The 24,522-nt window shown below is 42.1% G+C and overlaps 1 protein-coding gene across 1 annotated transcript in view; it reads left to right on the top strand.

Annotated features, from left to right (window-relative positions):
* The window catches only part of Fig4 (FIG4 phosphoinositide 5-phosphatase), a 145,809-nt gene that overhangs the window by 41,229 nt on the left and 80,058 nt on the right, over positions 1-24,522 (top strand). Inside the window, exons 4-10 of the mRNA XM_004660626.3 lie at positions 1,796-1,952; positions 6,891-6,941; positions 8,639-8,787; positions 12,454-12,582; positions 16,193-16,293; positions 19,012-19,174; positions 19,583-19,680. Coding sequence (XP_004660683.1) covers positions 1,796-1,952; positions 6,891-6,941; positions 8,639-8,787; positions 12,454-12,582; positions 16,193-16,293; positions 19,012-19,174; positions 19,583-19,680 — 848 coding nt within the window. The remainder of the gene's footprint in view (positions 1-1,795; positions 1,953-6,890; positions 6,942-8,638; positions 8,788-12,453; positions 12,583-16,192; positions 16,294-19,011; positions 19,175-19,582; positions 19,681-24,522) is intronic.

Raw genomic sequence — 24,522 nt, 5'->3', positions numbered from 1 at the left:
ACCCACTCTTGCTCTGCCTGGTGTCTCTAAAGTGACACAGCCTTCTTTACTTGGGGGAGAGAAAATACTTTTACCTGAGTACCATCACCTTGTCATCTGGAGAGTATGCAGTGACATTGGTGAAGGTGAAAGGGCCTGCTAGTATATTAGAGTGAGGAATTCCTGGTCAAAATCTGTGCCAATCCAAAGCCTTAAATATTTCTGGATTTGACAGAAATCTTTTTTTTTTTTGTCATTTTTTAAATTGGGGGCGGCGGGTGGAAAGAATTGGCATGCTAGGGTCCCCAGCACTGCAGTTGAACTCCAGATGCATGTGTCACCTTGTGCTCATGTGCGACTTTGCATGCTTGCGTCACCTTGTATGTCTGCCTTACGTGGGACCTGGAGAGTTGAGCGTGGGTCCTTAGGCTTCCTAGGCAAGTGTCTTAACTGCTATGTCATCTCTCTAGCCCGACAAGAATCTTTTCAAAAAGAGAGACGTTTATATTGGGGTAGTAAAAGGAAGAGGAAATAGGGTTATGATATACTGAAAGCATTCAAGCTGGTCAAAAGTTTGTTGTACAGTTTATTGACTTTCTTTCCTACAGATTATGGAGTAGAATCTAGATTGATATAAATAGTCTGGAGCCAAACACATAAACTTAAAATTCAGTTAGACTGATGGTTGAGAGAAGTTGTTACAGAGAATTTGTTGTGTCAAAAAGCAAGCATATAGCAAGAATAAAAGAAATACTAATTTACTTTATAAATCAATCTCTTTCTCTCTCTCTCTTGTGTTTTGAGACAGGGTCTCACTTCATTTGTGCTAGCTAGCTTCAAACTCACTAGATAGCCCAGGCTAGCATTGAACTTGATACAGTACTCCTGCCTCAGCCTTCCCGATGCTGGGATTACAGGCATGAGGCCCATATGTGGTGGAAATATCTCTTTCTTACAGTCAGTTTGATTCCACTTTTTAGTTTTCATATGCAATATCCAAGAGCCTTGCTTTGATATGTTTCCTCTTTCTGAAAGGATCACTGCTTCCTGGCTGGCTTTTAGTGAGGTGGTCATCGGTTTCGGTGCCTCCTTCCATTCTCACCTCCTTTGGCTTTGGCCAGGACATTTATGAGTGTTCTGCAAGAGAGGAAGGATTTTAAGGGAGTAGTTTTTAAAGAACTTTGTACTTTTATCCCTGAAGTGTATTCTTTGTTGTTTTAGTTGCATTTTCTCAGTAGTGTGATTTATAGGATCCTTAAAACATCTTTCCATATAGATTTCAACTCATTTATGTTAATAAATGCAATGAGTATTTTTATGTGTGTTGTTACTTGAGGATAGCAAGACCGACATTGGGTATCTGCCAATTCTAGAGCAAAAGATTCATAGCACCAGAGTGCAAGCTGAAGACTGTGGAGGAGGAGGAGGAATGTGTATTAGTTTGGAAAGTCAGTTACACTAGAGCTGAGGTGGCGACTCTGTACTTTCTTGTGCCACTCACCTTTTTGCAGAATCAACAATCTGTGCCTGCCAAACATCTGACTCCTCTTACCCTTATATAGAAGGTGCCCAGTCCTACTTAGAAGGAGACTAAAAGGAATTAATAATAACCAAAATATTATATGGTTATTAATTATGAAAGTACTAAAGTGGGAAATGTGTCAAGCCTTTGACCTTTTAAATAGGTATCCACAAGCACTGCATTGAGTTTATGTGAATTACTTGTACTTTTCCACTGCTCAGGTTTTTAGATACATATCTACAAACATTGCACTACTGAGTTTATGTGAATTACGTGTACTTTTCCACTGCACAGGTTTTGTCAGGTTTCTAGAAGGCTACTATATTGTGTTAATAACTAAACGGAGGAAGATGGCAGATATTGGAGGTCATGCCATATATAAGATTGAAGATACAAATATGATTTATATCCCAAATGACTCTGTACGGATTACTCATCCTGATGAAGCCAGGTATGTACTGGGGGCAACTGCTGGCTTGTTTTCAAATGGTAGACCAAGCAAATGAAACCATAGGAGTATGAATATTACATGAACATGAACTGTTGGATCAGAATTGTATAAGTTCTGTTCAAGAATATTAAAGGTCTGTTATAATAATTGACTCAGGGCTGGAAAGGTAGTTCAGTGATAAAAGGTCAGTCTTGCATGCAAAGCTTAAGGGCTCAGGCTCTGTTGCAGTCCGGTTCACATCGCTGGTAGAAATCACCCAACCAAGAGCAGCTTCTGGGCACAAGAGATTTATTTTGGCTTACAGGCTCAAGAGGAAGCTTCACGATGGCAGGGGAAAACGATAGCATGAGCAGAGGGTGGACATCACCCCCTGGCCAACATAAGGTGGACCATAGCAACAGGAGAGTGTGCCAAACACTGGCATGGGGAAACTGGCTATAAAGCCCATAAGCCCGCCCCCAACAATACACTCCCTCCAGGAGGCGTTAATTCCCAAATCTCCATCAGTTGGGAACCTAGCATTCAGAGCTCCTAAGTTTATGGGGGACACCTGAGTCAAACCACCACAGCACGTAAAGCCAGATGCATAAAGTGACACATGCATATGGAGTTCATTTTCAGTGGCAGGAGGTCCTGGCATGCCCATTACCCTCCCCCCACCTCTGTTTCTCTCAAGGAAATGAAGAAAAAAATATTAAAAATATATTTGATTTAGACAAAGGTTAACAATGGCAGCTGAAACCATTAGATGTGAGAGACAGGATACTTGCATAGGCTCAGCATAACTAAGGTTTATGGATTTCTACTGTTCACAAAGAGAAAAAAAGAATTTTTACAATTAAAATGATAAGTATATTTAATCAAATGATAAGACTGAGCATCACTTCTTCATGTAAAACAATAGGAAGGATATTTTCCTCAAAGAGAGCATGAGGAAATACAGCTTGCCTAGACTCTTCAAATATGTGACAGTCTTCAAAGGCAAAAAAAGACAGGACATGAGCAGCATGTGCATTTCAGTTAGATCCTCAGTGGAAATGTGCATGTGCACGCACACTCACAGACCTATGAGGAGTTATCGGGACTATAATGTAGTGATACTGACTGAATATTAAATTTTAGATATAGTGATACAGGTTGAGTGTCCCTTACCTGAAGTGCTTGGGAATAATTTGGGCTTTATGTGATTCTGGATCTCAAATTTAAACACAGAATTCAGTTATTTTTCATGTACACCTTATTTATACACATAGCCTGAAGACAGTTTTTCATGGCATCTAGGACACTTGTGTTTTGACCATCCTATTCCACCAGAGGTCAGTGTGAAGGTATTTCCATGGTGGCATTATGCCAGTTCACAAGACATTTTCAGAGTTTGGAGCATTTCAAATTTCAGATTTTCATATTAGGGTCTTCCAGTTAAGTGCCTTAGAACAATGAAGTGGAGGCTGGGCGATGGCTCAGTGGGTGAAGCGCCTACTGCACAGCATGAGGTCCTGAGTTTGGATCCTCAGAGCCCATGGGAATGCCGGGTGTGGCCCACACCTGTAATCTCAGCATGCCGGGGACCGAGACAGGCCTGGGACAAGTGGGCTGGCTGGGCTTGCCAAATTGGTGCGCTCTGGTGTCTCAACAAACATGTTGGAGAATGACTAAGGAAGACAGAAATGTTGACCTCTGGCCTCCACACATGTATGCTCCCCAATAAGCATGCCAAAATAAAAATAAAGTGTACCTTTGTATTTAAAGAGAGAATGTGTGTTTTCAGCAGAGGGATCAAACAGTGAATATAGAAGAAGGACACGGTAGTGTTTATTGCACTGTTCGTTTTGTTCGTTTGTTTGTTGAGGTAGGGTCTTGCTCTAGCCCAGGCTGACCTGAAGTCCCAGTGTGCCCTTGAACTTATGGTGATCCTCCTACCTCTGCCTCCCATGTGCTGGCATCACCTGGCCTTTTATTTTTTAAGGCAAGCCTAACAGACTACCCTCCCCCTTTTTTTAATGAGAAAGAGAGAGAGAGAGCATGCACATCAGGGCTTCAGCCACTGTAATTGAACTCCAGATGCTTGCGCCCCCTTGTGTGCATGTGCGACTTTGCATGCTCATGTCACTTCGTGCGTCTGGCTTACGTTGGTCCTGGAGAGTAGAGCATGGGTCCCTAGGCTTCACAGGCAAGCACCCTAACTGCTAAGCCATCTCTCCATCCCTCTTGCACTGTTTTCATTCCCCAATTTTATATAAGTTTGAAATCTTTCAGAACATGGGGAATTATTGACACCTTGAGAATGTGAGGAAAGTTCAATTGATTTAATGTTATAAAAGTTAACATGTAACAAAGGCATACTTATGTCTTTAGGATATAGAATAGGCAATAGTTTAGAATTTAGTTATGCTCTGCATGGAGTGTAGTGTTCATACACAAACCAAAATGTAAGGGGCTATGGGATTTTTTTTTTTTTTTTTTTTTTTTGCAAACAAGTGCCTTAAACCACTGAACCAACTCCCCAGCCCTGGTCAGGCTTTTCTGCTCAAGACCTTGTTAATGCTCTATATGCTTCTGAATTCTTGTCACAGTGTCTTTGACGACAGTGGAAGTGGTGTTGTTAAAAGTAATTGATTTGGGCTGGAGGGATGGCTCAGTGGTTAAGGTGCTTGCCTGTAAAGCCTAAAGACCCAGGTTTGGTTTGCTAGTGCCCATGTAAAGCCAGATGCACAAGGTGACCCATGAATCTGGAGTTTGTTTGCAGTGGCTAGAGCCCCTGACATGCCCATTTTTTCTCTCTCTGTTTGTCTCACTTCTCTGTATCCCTCTGCTTGCTTACAAATAAATTTTTAGAAGCATGTATTTTTTCAAAGTAATCAATTTCAGATGAGGATGAATTGGCTTACTAGATCTAGTGGACCTCCAATTTATACTAACTGAAAATATTATGGCATTATTATAGAAGAAGATAGCATGTTGGCAAGCATAGTATATTAAAAAATTAAAAGTGGATAAGGTAGAGCAGTGTATATGAATCTGAAGAAGAAAAAGATGAAGAGGTTTATGTATAAACTTTATCTTTTTAAGAATTTTGTTATTTTTATTTATTTGAGAGGGAGGGAGAGAGAAAGGGAGGCAGATAGAATGGGCATGCCAGATTCTTTAGCTAAGCATAACAAAACAAATTACGTTGTTTAATGCAGTGGTTTGACTGTCTTTAAAGTGAAATTATTCTATGATTAGTATTATAGAGCACATGGGAATTATCCACAATGAGATACAATTATATTAATAGTTTTCTATAGGTAAAATGAAGTAATATTACCTAATAGATAATATTATAGCATACTTATAAAGCTATATAATTTATTAAGTAAGAATATTTGGGGCTGGAGAGATGGCTTAGTGGTTAAGTGCTTGCCTGTGAAGCCTAAGGACCCTGGTTTGAGACTCGATTCCCCAGGACCCACTTTAGCTAGATGCACAAGGAGATGCATGCGTCTGGAGTTCGTTTGTAGTGGCTGGAGGCCCTGGCGTGCACCTTCCCTCTCTCTCTCTCCTCTCTGTCTCTGTCTCTCTCTGTCTGTTGCTCTCAAATAAATAAATAAATAAAAATAAAGAAAACTTTTAAAAAGAATATTTGGTAAAACATTAGGAACTAAAATACAGTGCTATTATATTTCATGTATATGGATAAGTAGAGGTCAACCGTGAAGTACATGAGGTTCTGTGAACATTAGGAAGTTTACTGGAATATTTTCCACCTTAAAATGTTGTTGGAAAAAAGTATGATCATCTTATCATTGCCTGAAATCTATTTGGCAAAATTTCGTGTCTGTTTGTGACCAGATCTTAGCAAACTATATAAGCACTTTTAACCTGATACTTATTAAAAGCCTATAATACAAAATTATTCTTAGAAGTGAAACTTTAAAAACATTGCCTTTAATCAAAGCAAGGAACAAAAGAGGTATTTTGTCACAATTAAAATTGAACATTGTGCTTAAGGCCCTATCCAATACAATGAGTAGAAAAATAAGGAGTAAAGCTTGAAAAGAGAGATAAACATTGTCAGCGTGGGCACCATGATCATCTTCTTTGAAAAGTTAAGAATACCTACAACCTCTGAGGACTAATGAAAAAGTTTATCAAGCTGACTTAAGAAAAAAAATCAATATGTAAGAATCAGGGTCTGGAGAGATGGCTTAGCGGCTAAGGCACTTGCCTGCAAAGCCAAAAGACCTCGGTTCGATTACCCAGGACCCATGTAAGCCAGGTACACAAGGTGGTGTGTGCGTCTGTAGTTTGTTTGCAGTGGCTGGATACCCTGGTGTGCCCATTCTCTCTTTGCCTCTTTCTTTCTCTCTCCCTCTCTCAAATACGTAAATAAATATTTTAGAACCTAATGCTGGGTGTGGTGGTGCACTCCTTTTATCCCAGCACTTGGGAGGCAGAGGTAGAATGATCAACATGAGTTAGAGGCCACCCTGAGACTACATAGTGAATTCCAGGTCAACCTGAGCTAGAGGAAGACCCTACCTTGGAAAAAAAAAAAACAACAGTAAGAATCAGTATTGTTTCCACACATGGGCAGCAGCCAATAAGAAAAAGGAATAATATTGTTCACAATAGCATTGAAGACCACATAGTACCTGGGAGTGAATGTAGTAAAAGCTACTCCAAATTTTATGGAGAAAATTTAAAACATTACTAGAATGTGTGTGTGTGTGTGTGTATATAGAGAGAAATGTGTGCCATGTCCATTTGAATACATGACTTTGCCTCTCGCTGTATAATCAGTGGGGAAGTTAAGGGTAGCCTAGGGATGATTGACAGCTGAAATCCCTATTTCAGAGGTGGCATGATTTTTCTGCTTAATGAGTGTATTTACTAATAAAGATTAAACTGAAAAGTATAAGATTCCATAAATGTAATATGCTCTGATTTTTTTTAAAGGTATCTGAGGATATTTCAAAATGTGGATCTGTCTAGCAATTTTTACTTCAGGTAGGTTTGACCTTAAGTTTACATCTGTCAATCACTTAAGGGGCAAAAACAAACTGAGAGCACAATCAAAAATCTATATTATTTCATCTAAAATTACTAACATATAGGCATTTCCTCTGCTTAAAAACATGATACTTGGAAATTAAACTGGGTAAATCAAAAGGTATTTATTCTCACTATAATAATATGTTTTTTTCTGGTATATTTTAAAGGAATAGTTTCTTTTTTTAAAAAATTATTTATTTACTTATTTGAGAGCGACAGACACAGAGAGAAAGACAGATAGAGGGAGAGAGAGAGAATGGGCGCGCCAGGGCTTCCAGCCTCTGCAAACAAACTCCAGACGCGTGCGCCCCCTTGTGCATCTGGCTAACGTGGGACCTGGGGAACTGAGCCTCGAACCAGTGTCCTTAGGCTTCACAGGCAAGTGCTTAACCGCTAAGCCATCTCTCCAGCCCGGAATAGTTTCTTCTTGTCATTTTGAATTATAAAAATAAAATTTGCATTAGCCTCTAATATGGAGTTGTGACAGTGTCACTGTTCAATTTTAGTTACTCTGGAAAAATTAGGTAGAAGTAAATTAGAAATATGAAACGTGTAATACAGATGCATTACTGGTGCCATTGTAAACTGATAATTTGCCTGGAGTGAATGTAGCATTTAGTATGTATAAAGATGAAGTCTAAGAAAACATATCAGGAGAAAAGTTATAGATCCCTTTTGGTGCAGAGACATTTATGGGTATCTGTTTACCAAGGCCTAAAAACCAGCTACTCCAGGAACAAAACAAATATTGATAATTAAACAAGAGAATAGAGCTGGAGAGATGGTTTAGTGGTTAAGGTGCTTGCTTGCAAAGCCAAAGGACCCAGGTTCGATCCCCAGTACCCACATAGGCCAAATGCGCAAGGTGGCGCATGTGTCTGGAGTTCATTTGTGGTGGCTAGAGGCCCTCACACACCCATTCTTTGTCTCCCTCTCTCTGTCTGCCTTATTCTCTCTCTCAAATAAATAAATAAAGATTAAAATAAAGAAAAAACAAGAAATAAATTATGGCAGACCACTATGGCTCCACCACCATTAGAAACAGTGACTGACGCATCACCATGTCCAGCGAGACCAGCTTCTGAGTGTGGCTCTTCTCCTTTCTAGACCAGGTGCTGCTTTTAAATACACCCTCAAGCAAAACGGCAGAGTGGAAGTTTACAGAAACCCTATAAGCAGTGTCAGTTAAATTATATAAGTACATTGAAGAAATAATAATTAATGTGTGACTGAGGATTGAATTATAACCATTTTAAAAAGTTAACTACTTTACAAATGAGCTCATGTATAAGACTCATGTATTCAGTATACTTTCTGAAATTCTGTTAAAATATTTATAGCTAGAGAAAAGCAAAATTATTAATGATTTGAAATCAGAATTATAACAGGTTTCTTTTGGCCTAAAGGCTACATTTTATTACACAGTCACTACTGTAATTTTTAATTTTGTATATGGTTTTTACTTGTAAAAACATACTAAAACTTTCCAGTCATGTTTTATGTGGCCGTGTTTTAAAGTACTCATTTAACAGCATTGCTTCCAAGGAAGTAACGTGCCCAGTGTCTTAGTTCAGAGATTGAATTTCACATGGAGTCAAGACCTTAAAATACACTTTGCTCATGTAATTCTTACATTTCAATTCTCTTCTCAGTTACAGCTATGATTTGTCCCATTCACTCCAGTATAACCTTACTGTCTTGCGAATGCCCCTGGAGATGTTAAAATCAGAAACAGCCCAGACTCGCCAGGAGAGCTTTGACATCTTTGAAGACGAGGGATTAACTACACAGGGTGGAAGTGGTAGGTGGTTTCCGCATCCTTAACATACATTAGTGTGACGTGTATGAAGTGACATGACATTGCATGCTCTCATATTTCTCTGTCCTTGTGTACTGTTTACCCTTACACAGGGTTGTTTTGGATGCATGAACTAAACTCATGTTTGTAGTAACCTTGTGATTTCATTTGTAGGCCAGTCAGCAAGTTATATGCTGACGTTTTTTAATTAATTTTTTTTTATTTGAGAGAGAGAGAGGGAAAGAGGCTGTTAGAGGAAGAGAGAATGGGTGTGCCAAGGCCTTTTGCCATTGCAGACAAACTCTAGATGCATGCATCACCTTGTGCATCTAGCTTTACATGGATATTGGGGAATCAAACCTGGGTCCTTTCTTTGCTGACAAGTGCTTTAACTACTAAGCCATCTCTCCAGCCCCTATCCTGACATTTTAATAGAAATTATTCATTCGTTTTTTTTTTTTTTTTTTTTTTTTGTGGAATACATTCAGGTCTAGTTTTTCAATTTGGAAAGGAAGAAGTTAAGTTAGCTCTATTCGCTGATGACATGATTGTATACGTAAGAGACCCGAGAGATTCCATCCCAAAACTCCTGAAGGTGATTAACTCCTATAGCAAAGTAGCAGGATACAAAATCAATGTTTTGGTTTCTTAAGGTCTCTAGTTTTTCAAGGACTCTAGTCCAGGTTGACTTGGAATTCACTGTGTAGTTTCAGGGTGGCCTCGAACTCATGGTGATCCTCCTACCTCTGCCTCCTGAGTGCTGGAATTTAAGGCATGTGCCACCACGCCCAGCTTGTTTTGTTTTTGTTTTGTTTGAGGTAGGGTTTTCCTCTAGCCCAGGCTGATGTGGAATTCACTATGTAGTCTCAGGCTGGCCTTGAACTCACAGTGATCCTGCTACCTCTGTCTCCTAAGTGTTGGGATTAAAGGCATGGGCCACCACACCTGGCTCAGGTCTAGTTTTTAAACACCCTGTGATGACTTTGGACTTGTAGCTATAATCATATGATATGCTCGACTCCAGGCCATCTGATTAACAGCCGTGACTCCATCTGTACCGTTATTCTTCCTTGTCATGTAGTGTAACATCTTCCCATGACCTGGTGGTTAGAATTTGAACATCTTTCCTGGGGTCAAGGATTATTCTATCAGGTGAAAGAAAATTAACAAGATATAGGGAGCAAGCATGAAAGACGGGGTAGTGGTTTTATTTACTTTTTTAAAAAATTATTTTTTAAATGTTTGAGAGCGACAGAGAGAGAGAGAGAGAGAATGGTTGCTCCAGGGCCTCTAGCCACTGCAAACGAACTCCAGACGTGTGCCTCCTTGTGCATCTGGCTTACATGGGTCCTGGGAAATTGAGCCTCGAACTGGGGTCCTTAGGCTTCACAGGCAAGCACCTAACCGCTAAGCCATATCTCCAGCCCTTTATCTATTTTTCTTGCATGTGTGGTGTATGTGCAGGTATACATGTTCATATGGGTGTATGTGCAGGTATACATGTGCATGTGGGTGTGGGTTTTTTTTTTTTTTACATTTTATTTATTTATTTGAGAGCGACAGACACAGAGAGAAAAGACAGATAGAGGGAGAGAGAGAGAATGGGCGCGCCAGGGCTTCCAGCCTCTGCAAACGAACTCCAGACGCGTGCGCCCCCTTGTGCATCTGGCTAACGTGGGACCTGGGGAACCGAGCCTCGAACCGGGGTCCTTAAGCTTCACAGGCAAGCGCTTAACCGCTAAGCCATCTCTCCAGCCCTTTATCTATTTTTCTTGCATATGTGGTGTATGTGCAAGTATACATGTTCATATGGGTGTATGTGCAGGTATACATGTTCATATGGGTGTATGTGCAGGTTATACATGCTCATATGGGTGTGGGTTCTTACGTGCGCACATGGGTGGAGACTAGAGGTCAATGTCACTAGCCTTCCTCAGTGTCTCTCCACGTTACTTTTGGAGCTAGAGGTCTTTCACTGAACCTGGAGCTCTCTGATTTGGATAGACTAGTAGCTAGTCATCACTAGGGATCCTCCTGTCTCCACCTCCTCAGCGTTGGGTTTCAAATGCACACGGTCACGCTGTGTTTCTACATAGGGGCTGGGGTTCTGAACCCAGGTCCTCATGCTTGCATGAGAAGTACTTCACCAAATGAGCCATCTCCCCGCCTTGTTCATGTACTGTTGTCAGAAAGTGTATTAGGGACTTGGCATAAACTCTTTAACCTGAACATCTCCAAGGTAAGGAGCAGTGTCATCCTTTTACAGACTAGGGAATGGAAATGTTAGTCATAGAAAGAGGTGGAATTGGAGAGTGTCAGCGCTCACGCTCTTGTGTGATGCACTGCAATGGCAGAAAGTCCAGGTTTTATCAAGTTAACCCAGAGGTATTTAACCTAATATATAAATCTATACTCAGATCACATTTTGAGAAAAAAAATGTTATTGCTTGGCTACTGACCAGAGCAGTGATCATCTTTGAAGCCATTAGTGTAACAAGTTTCTTATTTTTCACTTCACACAATTTTTGTAAAACTCATGGCTGTTTAATAATTTTATTTGCAATATACTGAATTCATGTTTGATGAAATTAATTTCTTCATGTGGAAAGCCCTGATATAATTAACTACTGACTCTTATAGAAGTATGAATAATGCATCAGGCTTGTCCTAAACACTTGCACACTGCTGTTTATTTCATCCTCACAAGCTCTATGTGACAGAGGTAGAATTGAGCACACAGGGGCACTGAGCAGTGAGTCACCCTGCTGATAGGCCTGTCACACAGCCGATCAGAAGCAGGGTGGGTATCCTGGGCCTGGGCACCGTGCCTTCACACTGTTCTCCACAACCTTATTCTGACACTTTTTTGGCTTTATTCATGCATCTGTCCATGTGTTCTTCCTTGCCCTCTTACTTTATTTTCTCTTAACTTAAAAATTCTGATAAGTCAGAAAATTCATTTCTTCTTAGACTTTGAAGGAAACAGCACAATGTTCCAAATACTGATAGAATGATATCCACTGGCTGAAAGTGGCCATGTTGTTACTTGGGCATTGAATTTTGAAGTTAAAAACAGAAGTGGAACAACTCAAAACTGTAGGGCTGGAGAGGTGGCTTAGTGGTTAAGGCCTGTGAAGCCTAGAGATGGACTCATGTTTGATTCTCTAGATCCCATGTAAGCCAGACACACAAAGGGGAGGCAAGCGCAAGGTCACACATGCCCACTAGGTGGCACAGATGTGTGTAAGTTCAATTTCATTGGCTGAAGCCCTGGTGCGCCAGTGTGTTTTTCTCTCTTTCCTTCTATCTTTTGCTTTCTCACTCTCTCTAAATATATATATATATATATATATATATATATATATATATATATATATATATATATATATATATATGAAGCGTTGGGGGCTGGAGGGATAGCTTAGTGGTTAAGGCACTTGCCTGCAGAGCCAAAGGACACAAGTTTGATTCCCCAGGACCCACATTAGCCTGATGCACAAGGAGGTACATGCTTCTGGAATTTGTCTGCAGTGGCTATAGAGGCTGTGGCATGCCCATTCTCTTTCTCTCTCCCTTTCCCTCTTTCTCTGTCAAATAAATAAATAAAAATAAAATATTTAAAAAGTGTTGGCTATCAGTCAATTTAAGTTGTCAACTTTTGTTTTTCAGGTGTATTTGGCATCTCTAGTGAGCCATATATGAAATATGTGTGGAATGGTGAACTTCTGGATATAATTAAAAATACTGTGCATCGGGATTGGCTGTTGTATATTATTCACGGGTTCTGTGGGCAATCAAGTATCCTTTTTTAACTAAAAATTTAAAATATGTGTTATTAAATTGTGCTGAACCAATTTGCAGGAAGCTACATATAAGTGGTAAGATTTTGATTACTAAGCCAGGCATAATGGTGCACGCCTTTAATCCCAGTACTTGGGAGGCATAGGTAGTATGAGGATTGCCATGAGTTCGAGGCTGCTCTGAGACCGCATAGTGAATTCCAGGTCAGCCTGGGCTGGAGCAAGACCCTACCTCAAAAACAAAAAACCAAAAAAAACAATTTTTTTTTGATTACTCTCTGCAACCCCAGCAGAATTAATACAAGCTACGTAGAGAAATACAGTGAAGAGTGCAGACTGTTTGGACAGACCTGTTAGGCACACAGTAAGATTAGTAAATAGCAAAGAAAACAGTGCTATATACCTAGTAAGAGACATAGCTAACAAGGTCAGGTCTCAGCAACGAGCAGGGAGGGAGATTGATCCATTGGTTGGTTGATTGAGATTACAGGGTAGACAAGCACCATGATAGTAGACATGGAAGATACGTGACAATGGTCTCATAGCTGTGTACGCAACTTCAGGTATGTAAGATGACATGGGAAAGATGCCAGCTGGGAGTCCAATCGCTGGGCACCAGATTGCCTTGGTCAGGCAGAGGACTTGCAGCTTGATTCTAGAACTTTTGAAAGTTTTGTTCCGGAGGATGCTGTGCAAGGTAGTATTTAGGAAGTGTCAGCTGACAGCTCTTTTCAAGGTACTTTAAGTAAAATGAACCCGGGACAAGGGATATGATTGAGGAAAAGCCCGCAGTTGTGGTTCAGGAACACTGGGAAGGGGCGTGAGAGAAGTGGCTTGATCCTCGGGCTAATCTGATAGGCAGCTCACCTTCATGGAAACTTGCTTCTCTTCTGCAGGCTCACTCTTCATTTCGTCTAGTTAACGGCGAAGCCTTTCAAGAAGGTTCCATGTGCCGTGAGGTTCAGGGCCGTGTAGACTTTATAGCAGTGGGCCAAGGTTTTTCTTGCCACTTTTTGGTATATTTTTAGTTAACGTTTTTTCCACCTTAGGCTTTTAAAGACCTGTAGCGAAAGTGTTACAGGACTGGCTGTTTTGAGGCCATGAAGCCAGTAAATGTGACTAGCCTCACCTTCACTATGCCTTCCTACATCACCCAGGGCGGAGTCGAAGGGAGCAACCAGTGCCTCTAGCCACTGCAAACTCCAGACGTATGTGCCACCATGTGCAGCTGGCTTATGTAGGTGTTGAGAAATTAATTGAACCTAGGTTCTTAGATTTATCAGGCAAGCACCTTAGCCACTAAGCCATCTCTCCAGCCCTGAATGGCCATTTCTAAAACATAGTTGGAGATTGCTTTATATGTCCAAGAGCTAGCTCAGAGCCTGGCATATATTAATCATAAATGTTTATTTTTTTAAAAAATAAGTGAACAGCATTATAGATTATCATTTTAAAGCTCATTAGTTTAAACAGTGACTCTGGTCTCCTGGTGATTAAGCACTTAATGAATTCTGGAAGTCTGTGTGATGATAAGAGTAATTACTATGAGTTAAATAGCATCTATAGCCAGGCGCTGGGAATTCTACATGAATAACCTCAGCTGCTCCTTCCAGCCACTTAGAAGCTGTTACCCCAAATCTTTATCCAAAATGCTTGTACCAGCAGTGTTTCAGAGTACAGATTTTTTTTTGTTTTTTGGATTTCAGAATATTTGCTTAAACCTGACATACTTAAGAATTCCATCCAAGGATACACTTATAGTTCATATATGTTCCACATACACATTAAGTAAGCTCTGGGCCTAAAGATAATTTTCTGTAATATTCTTAGTGTGCCTGCATCTTGACTATGATCAGTCACTTGAGATCAAGTGTGAAATTTCCAGTTGTAGCTCATATTGGCGCTCAGAAAAGTTTTAAATGTCAAAGCATTTTGGATTTTAGATTTTTTTGGACTGTGGTTCAACCTGTAGCTACTTTGTAAAAAAAATTCTTTTATTTTTATTTACTTGAGAGTGACAGAGGAGAGAGAGAGAGAGAGAGAGAATGGGCACATTAGGGCTTCCAGCCACTGCAAGTGAACTCCAGATGTATGCACCCCCTTGTGCTTCTGGTTTACGTGTGTACTGGGGAATTGAACCTTAAACCGAGGTCCTTAGGCTTCACAGGCAAGTGCTTAACCACTAAGCCATCTCTCCAGCCCCCTATAGCTGCTTTTTATTTATTTATTTATTTAAGAGTGACAGAGAGAGAGAGAGAGAGAATGGGCACCAGGGCCTCCAGCCAACTGCAAATGAACTCCAGATGTGTGTGCCCCCCTCCCCCCCACCCGTGCATCTGGCTAATGTGGGACCTGGGGAATTGAGCCTCGATCCGGGGTCCTTAGGCTTCACAGGCAAGAGCTTAACTGCTATACTATCTCTCCAGCCCTATAGCTGCTTTTTTAAAAAAAATTATATTTTTGCTTATAAGCATAGAGAGACAGAGATAGAGAAAACAGGTGTTACAGGACCTCTAGCCACTGGCAACAAACTCCAGATGCATATGCCACTTTGCATCTGACTTTACACGGGTGCTGGGGAATCATGCTTGTGGAGGTAGGCTTTGCAGGAAAGTGCCTGAAATGCTGAGCCATCTCTGCAGCCCCTGTAGCTACTTTATAAAAATTTGTTTATTTTTAATTTATTTATTTGAGAGCGACAGACAGAGAGAGAAAGAGGCAGATAGAGAGAGAGAATGGGCACGCCAGGGCCTCCAGCCATTGCAAAGGAACTCCAGACGTGTGCGCCCCCTTGTGCATCTGGATGACGTGGGACCTGGGGAACCGAGCCTCGAAACAGCGTTCTTCAGCTTCACAGGCAAGCGTTTAACCACTAAGCCATCTCTCCAGCCCCCCTGTAGCTTTTTTTTTTTTTTTGGTTTTTTGAGGTAGGGTCTCACTCTGGTCCAGGCTGACCTGGAATTAACTTTGTAGTCTCAGGGTGGCCTTGAACTCACGGTGATCCTCCTACCTCTGCCTCCCGAGAGTGCTGGGATTAAACCCCTGCGCCACCACGCCCGGCCCTGTAGCTATTTTTTGAGGGCATCATTCTCCAGTAGATGAGACTGTGGCTCAGAATGAGCTGTATATACTGGCCAGGCAGTTCCCAGGAGCTCATCGAGTGTTGAAATTTTGTACTGCCTTTACTGTATTATATACTCCGTTCCCTCTGTATAATATGTTGCCTCGCAGTTTAAGCATCCCATTCGTTGAGACATGTTCTCTTTAGAAGTGTACGGCTGAAGTCTGAAGAAGGACTTAGTGTATGTTTTTACTTGGCTACAAGGGGAGACAGGCTTTCCCTTGGCTAGCAACACACAATAACCTGTATATCATTTCCTCTGAGGTTCACTCCCTGGGTGAGCTGGGTTTTGCCCTCCTGTCTGTACAGATTTGAAGAACCATTAGGTTGAATTCTGGGGTGGGGTAGAGCACCCATTCTGGGGTGAAGCTTTTGGTGTCTTGAAATGATTGGACAAGATGCACTTCAATACTACTTGTGGTATAATGATTCTCATACTTTTGTGCAACAGTTGTGAATTCTAAAGAACTTTAACTTGCTTTCTAAGAGCTGTTGATCTATGGAAGACCAGTGTATGTTACCCTAATAGCCAGAAGGTCCAGTAAGTTTGCTGGGACACGTTTTCTCAAGAGAGGTGCAAACTGTGAGGTAAGAGGACAAATGCATTGCTGTTGACATTTCAACCATTTACATTAGGGACACGGGTGAAGTTATGAATTGTTATAAGCAGAGTTTCTTAGTTTGGGAGTTTTATCAAGAGAACATTCATTTTCTAGAGTATGAAAGTTGCGAGGAAAATGACTACCAAGCATATGTCCTGAGCAGCCAGCTGGGTGGGGTTATAAAATGCCTGGTGTTTTGGAGGGTGAACCATTTCTGAAGTATACAAAGAAAAGAGATAAGCCGGGCGTGGTGGTGCACGCCTTTAATCCCAGCACTCAGGAGGCAGAGGTAGGAGGATCGCTGTGAGTTTGAGGCCACCCTGAGACTACATAGTGAATTCCAGGAGAGCCTGAGCTAGAGTGAGACCCTACCTCGAAAAACCAAAAAAAAAAAAAAAAAAAAGAGATAAAACCAGCAAAGCACCCCAGTCAAAGAGTCAGGAGAAGTCAGCCCAAATGTTAAAAGTTCGGCTGTGGGCCAGAGAGATGGCTCAGTGGTTAAGGCACTTGCACTTGCCTGTGAAGCCTAAGGACCCATGTTTGACTCCCCAGGTCCCACATAAGCCAGACACATAAGGTGACGTGAGCACACAAGGTCACACATGCACACAAGATGGTGTACACATCTGGAGTTCAAGTACAGTGGCTAGGGCCCCTGGTGTGGCAATTCGCACAGTCTCTCTCACTCTCTCCGATTAAAAAATAAAAAATGGTTTTAAAAAATCTTTTAAAAAGTTCAGTCATGATGAGAAAGAAAAATAGAGCATGGGACCCTACTCCCTCTTCCCATTTTTGTCCAGACTCTTTAAATTTTTTGTTTTGTTTTGAGGGGCTGGAGGGATGGCTTAGCGGTTAAGGCGTTGCCTGCAAAGCCAAAGGACCCTGATTCCATTCCCCAGGACTCATGTAAGCCAGATGCACAAGGTGGCACATGTGTCTGGAGTTTGTTTGCAATGGCTGGAAGCCCTGGTGTATCCATTCTGTTTCTCTCTGACTCTCTCAAATAAATAAATAAATAAAACTTAAAAAAAAAACAAAACTTTTTTTGAGAGAGAGAAAGGTACACAGACAGACTGTGGTCCCACCAAGGCCTCTTGCCACTGCAAACAAACTCCAGATGCATGTTCCACTTTGTGTATCTGGCTTTATGTGAGTACTAGGAAATTGAACTTGAGCTGGCAGGCTTTGCAAGCAAGCACCTCTAACTGCTGAGCCACGTCTCTAGCCCAAGGCCAGACTCTTTGTTGTTCACACCTGGAAATAGCAACAAGCCCCACCCATCATGCCATCTACCCGCTTGCACTAGATGCCTTGAGTCTCAAGCAGCCATGTGGTTGACTGAACAGGTCGAGGGAGGCATTGGGCCTTCCTCCTGGCTTGAGCAGCATTGTTCATGAAATGGTATTGGCCCTGAAGGCATACCTGATGCTTTACAAAAAAAATCAGAATTTTGCAGCAACATTACTTATTTTGGAGTACTCAGAGGTCAGCGGGATGCCATTACTGCCTCTGGAAGTAGTTTCCATTTTCTTTTATGTATAGTTTTGTAAGTAGAGTTACCTCCAAGTCTCTTATCTCCCTCTTCATTCTTTTGACTAGCAGACATTACTTGAATCACACACTTTTGTCCCTTCATTCCTCTTCGGCCTTCAAAATTGAATGTTTACATTCTTCTGTTTTTCCTTGTCTCCTATATAACTCCATGTAATTGTTTTTGTTGTCTGTCTCTTCCTACCACTTACCAGTCAAGCTGTGGTTACTTGCGTTATTAGCTAATTAATTAGAGCTTTTTCTTAGTCCATTTTCTTCTTCCTTCTTTCCTTCTCCCTCTTCCTCTTTCCTTCGTCCTTCCTCCCTCCCACTTTCTTCTTTCTTCCTCCTGCCTTCTTCCTTCGGTCCTCTCTTCTTCTCCTCCTCCTCCCGCCTCTCCCTCCCACCTCATCCTCCCTCCCTCCCTTCCTTTCTTCCTTATTCCTGAGTCAGGATCTCACTGTAGCCCAGGCTGACCTGAAATTCACTCTGTAGCCCAGGTTGGCCTCAGACTCATGGTGATCCTCTCACTTCAGCCTCTTACGTGCTGGGATCGCAGGTGTATGCCACCACACCCACCTCGCTACGGTTTTCAAGTTTTTATTTGAGAGAGAGGAAGAGAGAGAATGGGCAGGTCAGGGCCTTCAGCCACTGCAAACCAACTCCCGATGTGTGCACCCCCTTGTGCGCATGTGCATCACTGCTCCCTGGCGTCCCTTGTCATTTGGTTTATATGAGACCTGGAGATTTGAACATGAGTTCTTGGGCTTCTCAGGCAAGTGCTTTAACCACTAAGACATCTCTCTCTACTATTTTTTAAAATAATTTTATTTATTTGAGATACAGGCAGAGAGAGGGAGAGGGAGAGAGAGAGGGCATTATAGGTCCTCCTTCCACTGTAAATAAAGTCCAGACACATGTGCCATTTTGTGCATCTGGCTTTACATGGGTACTGGGGAATCGAACCCAGGCAGTTACTTTGCAAGTGAGTATCTTTAATTGCATTTCTTTATTGTCTTTTAATGGTTCTGCTTTTACCACATGCACATTGAATGCTGACAAAACTTATTTTAAGGCATTCATAGAGTTAAGAATGATGACTCCACTGGGCAAATGCATTCTTTCACGCAGCAGCTCTGGGAGCAGAGCGTCTATAATTGCACTTTCTTGGCAGGGTGACGTTGCCAATGAGGTGGAGACGGAGCAGATCCTCTGCGATGCATCCGTGATGTCTTTCACCGCCGGCAGTTACTCTTCTTACGTGCAGGTTAGAGGATCAGTTCCCTTATACTGGTCCCAGGACATCTCAACCATGATGCCTAAGCCGCCTATTACATGTGCGTGGAGCAACCTTTTTGTTAGTAATTCTTTTCTACTACCATTTAAAGATGATGGACTGTTGTCACAGGAATGTACTAAGTGGTTGGGTTCTGATGAGGATTTAGCCCTGCTATTACTTGAATGTAGTTAATTTACCCTTAAGTTGCTGATAAATTACTTATATGTTGTTGCTTCTTCAATAGAAGAACCATTCACATTTAATAAGTGCCAGATGAAGGCGCAATCTGGTGAGCTCAACAGGAGTCTCAAGCAGATGCGTGGTTGGCTAGGCAGACTGAGGGAGGCACTGAGGGCTTCGGGAAGTAGAGCTGCTGGGTGCATTGCACTGGAGTTTTGCAGCCCTGCACTGCACTGACTTGTCCTGTAACTGGCATCTGGCCATTTGCTCTCCTGTTTCCTCTCAGTGGACCAGGCAGACCCCTTCGCCCACGTGGCTGCTCTTCACTTCGACCAGATGCTGCAGAGGTTTGGCTCTCCCATCATCATCCTGAACTTAGTGAAGGTACGACCCGCTCACTCAGCACCCCAGACAGCCTTTTCCTCAGCACAGAGGACATGGTTAGCAAGCTGCGCATCCCCTCCCCAAAGGGGAGATGCATTATCATCTGCATATGACATCACACCCTGACAGCGCACGCAAAGCCTATGGTATTGATCTCTGGCCACCGATCCCACGTGGCCTCTTCCTTACGTTCCTGGAAGAGCACCGCTATCTGCAAGGGAAGAGAAGGATTCTTTAGGTCAGGCTCCCAGTTTCTTAGTGCTCACCAGACAAGTATGACAGTCCCATTTTGGTCCCAGGACAACTTTGGAAGGGAAGCATGCTGATCAACTTGTCACACACTGTTTGTGATGTACTCAGTTCCCTTGACAGTTTAAAGACCTCCTAAAAATGAATGCATAATGATCAGAACAAAAGGCTGTATTTAGACATTGTGGTTCTGCTATAGCTCAGGAGTCAGGTGGGCTTGTAAGGAGCTTAGACAGGGTGGGGGGTTGTCCTCATAGCTCTCTGCTTCCCTGTCATATGCACCAACTGGCTGTCCTGTGTTTCCAGGTGGATGTGTGGGTCAGAGGCCTTGGCTGGAGGGCAAGAAAACCACACAGTAAACTTTATCAGTTATCATTCCAACACAGTGTGTTGGAAGAATGTCAGTCAGTATCTAAGAAGACCCTGAGGGCATGAATAAAAAGGTTTTGCTATGTTGTTATTGTGGCCATAACCAATAGCATAGCCGGCTATGAGATTTTCTTGAGAGGTTGGTTAATGAGTATGTCAATTTAATGAAAACCAGGGTATACTTGTTCATTTAGCCACTTAACAAGTGTTTTTATTTTATTTTATTTAGTTGTAAGCAGAGAGGTGGGGAAGAATAGAGAGAGGGAGAGGAAAAGAGAGAATTTGGGCTCATCAGGGCCTCTAGCCACTGCAAATGAACTTGTACCACTTTATGATCTGGCTTTACATGGGTACTGGGGAATTGAACCTGGGTCATCAGGCTTTACAGGCAAATACCTTAACCACTGAGCAATCCATCCAGCCCTGACAAGTGGTTTCGATAGTTTAATGTATGCCATGGCAATCATAGAGACAACTTGTACCTTTGTGGAGCTACCAATGTGATGGAGGCAATGCTGAAGTGATGAGAGCTGCCAGTGTGGTGTACCGAGAGTTCATGATGGGAGAGACGCCTCCCCTGAACACGGGAGAGTGAGCCTCAGCTTGGGGGAGGAAGCACGAGCTACATTGAGAGGTGTTCGACCCAGAGAAAAGGGCACGCCCTGGTGTACGCACATGTCTGCGTGCACACATATGCACGTGCTTGCTACCTTCTGACAGCTTTCATTTCTCTTTAAGATCGGAGAAAAGGTCATTTGCTGAGAGTGGAGGTTTGTGGGTGGTAGAAGTATAATAGTATTGTGTACATGGGAATGTATGTTGGCTAGCAACATTTAGGCAGCGCTAAGAGCCAATTTCAAGTTGGTGCAAGTGATTTCTTAAATGGAACCTTTCAGCTGTTGCCCACCTTTCCCCAGCTGGGCTGTGTATGGGCATAAGCATAGATAAAAGAGAGGGATAATTGGGTTCATTTAGTTTTTCCAGACAGGTATAATCTAACAGGACAAGATCAAAGGCATGTTAGGTTTCGGCTCTAATGATTGCAGTGGACTGCGAAAGCCGAACAGAATGGGGAGGGCTGAGAGGAAAGGGCTGCCGGGGAAGAGAGCCGGCGGTGGGTCGAGGTACCTGTGAGGTGGAACGTTTAAAGCAAAGGCAATCTGAGCATAAAAGAGGTTCTGGATTCGAGATGCTGAAGGCAGAGCAGTCACCTGTGATGACAGCATCGGAAATGTGACTCAATGAGAGCGAGGCAGGACTGCCACCAAAGATGGAGGTGGAGTTTGGGGTGAGGGGAGGAGGAAGGCAGTTGGGGGGGGCAGGACTGTGCAGTGTAATGAAATGCATGTGCTCAAAGGCGTGGTGTGCACGTGTGTGTGTATACGTATTCAAGAGATGAAGGAATATAGGCCTCAAAATGGCAGAAGCTGGGGCCGGAAGAAGAGGGAGAAGTGAGAATGTAGTCAGCTTCTTCATTTCTTCCTTTGTTGTCTTTGTTTTATGTCATGACACCCTGCCAGGGATAGCCTTAGTGACATTAGCTGTTCAGATGTTGATTACCTAGACATTTATTCACATGCATTCAGAGGTTTCATATTCATGTATCTCCCCCTCCTGAGGAAAAAAAAGGAAGTCATAGCTGATCAATCTGTAACCTTAGTTTGAAAAAAATCTCTAATATACGTAATTGAAAAATTAAAGTGCTAAAACTAATAATTCATTTGTAGCGAGGCCTGCTGATCCAGGCCTGTCATCTCAGTTACTAAGGAGGCTGGGGCAGGGGGATTGAAAGGTCAAGGCTGGGTCTAGAGCACTTGAAACAATTCTCTATAAATTTTACATATTAAAAACACTGTTGGGAAGATGCCGGTGAGGTTCTGGTGGGGCTCAAGGGCCTGCTGTAGAGGCTTGTTGTTCTGTGATTAGAGGTATGCCAGTGTGTGGTCAGGTGGCCTGAAGTGGACAGGGGGCTGGGGGGTGCGGGAGCCAGTGGGATGGCATTCAGGAGTCTAGAAGACGGAGTTGGCACAGGTCAGGGCAAGTGGGACAGCAGTGTGGGGGGGCGTCGACAGTTGCGTGGGGCGGGGGTGTGGGACAGTGGTCACGCAGGGCGGTGGGGAGTGGGCTCTTTCTTTTTAGACATGAAAAGAACTTCTCAGATAGAATTCCTGCTTTGGGGACTTGATTTTTCTGAACTTACAGTGAAATATTTCCATTCTTTGTTATTGAATCTCTTCCACTTTTTCATGCATAAGCTTACTAGAGTATAGCTAGTGTAATCAGCATATTCTACTTTTAAGGATGTATTTGACTTAAAATAGTGACTAGGATTAAGAATAGGAAGATAATACAAGATTATTTGTACCTGTATCCAGAAAATGTAGCCGTGTATACAATTTCCAATAAGAAGTCAAGATCAGTACAGCTCAGAAATAAGTGTTTCACTAGAAATTGCAACTGACACACACACACACATACATACATACATACATACATACATATATACACACACATATGTTTACAAATATATGACTATATGTCATTGCTTTTTGTTAACATATTATTTATTTATTTGTAAGCAAAGAGAAACGAGACAGATAATTGGCAGACAGACTCCATATGATGTGTTACTTTGTGCATCTGGCTTTACATGGGTACTGGGGAGTCAAACTCCAGTCATTAGGCTCTACAAGCAAGTGCCTAACTGCTGAGCCACCTCTCCAGCTCGTTGCTTAGTTTTTGAATCAAGCAAAGTTGGAATTTATTAAGAAAAGGTTTAACTATTGATTTTTAAAAATTTTTTATTTATGAGAGAAAGAGAGAGAAACTAGTCACAGCAGGGCCTCAACTGCTGCAAACGAGCTCCTCGTGCATATGCCACTTGTGCATCTGGCTTACTTGGGTTCTGGAGAGTTGAACCTAGGCCCTTAGACTTTGTAGGGAAGTACCTTAACTGCTAAGCCATTTCTCCAGCTCTTAACTATTGATTTTTAATAAAAGTTTAAGCATAGACATTAAGAGAGATATATAAAAGAAAGATAACAATATGGGATCCTTGAGAGAGTTGATCATCAAAATGTTAGGTTTTTAAAAAATATTTTCTCTCCCTCACTCCCCCCCCCTCGTGTGTGTGTGTGTTTGCGTGCACATGCAGGGGCATGCCAGGATCTTTTAGCACTTCAAACAAACATCCATCTAGCATTACGTGGATGGTTGAGGAATTGAACTTGGGCAGATAGGCCTTATAAGTGACTTTAAATGCCTAAATAGTCACTGAGCCATCTCTCCATTCCCCTTTCTTACCTTTTTTGGGGTCAGTACTGGCCATTGAACTTAGGGCCTTAGGCATTCCTTGCCCTGTTGTCAATTATTATGTTTATAAGAAAAAAGGAAATGTTTATTTTATGAATTGGAAGAAGATCTTATTAACTTATGATAAAAGCCACAGAATGCCTTAGCCTAGGAATGTTTTATCTGCCATCAGGGGAAGTTACTGAAGTGAGGTACTTGTCTTCTCTGCCCCGTGTTCTGAGCATCTCCCTGGTTGTGGGAGTTCAAGGCGCTGTGGAAGACATCGTGCAGCAGTCTGCGCATGCCTCAGTGCTGCCACTGGGCATCAGGAGAAAGTCACGCTGGGCTCACGCATAAATTGTATATCTGAGGTTGCAGGTTGCTAACCCGAGGGCCATTGATGGCCGTAAGGGCCATCTTGAAACCTTTTGAAATTCTTTGATAAGTAAACTGATGTTTATATGTGAAGGTTGCATTTGTTTGTTAGAGTTGTATGTAGCCCAAGAAAGTACCCATAAACTATAGTCTACTGCAGACAGTGAAGACAGCAGATCCATTATCGACAGTGAAGGCTGAACTGAATAGCCTTTTCTTCCCACCTCATGAAATGGTAGACTTTATGCATTTTAAAACATTTGTACTTTTAAAAAGTGATTTCAAATATATAATTTAACTTCTTTAGGGTAAAATAAAAGCAAAGTATATTTTTATCCTGTACTGATGTAACACTGGTCTTAAACTGTTGTCTGATTTCTCCATTTAGTTCATTCAGCTGATACCGTCTCAGTGTCTGTGGCTCAGAACTGTTTTTCTTTGTTTTCAAGTTAGGTCCTCATCGGTAAAAGATAATTTGTTTGAAAAGATTTATTTTTATTTGTTTATTAGAGAGAAAGAGAGAGAATGAGGGAGAATGGATGTGCCAGGGCCTCTAGC

Source organism: Jaculus jaculus, chromosome 7 (genome assembly GCF_020740685.1).
Source record: "Jaculus jaculus isolate mJacJac1 chromosome 7, mJacJac1.mat.Y.cur, whole genome shotgun sequence".
Lineage (NCBI taxonomy): Eukaryota > Metazoa > Chordata > Mammalia > Rodentia > Dipodidae > Jaculus > Jaculus jaculus.
This window is presented reverse-complemented; position numbering and strand designations above follow the sequence as displayed.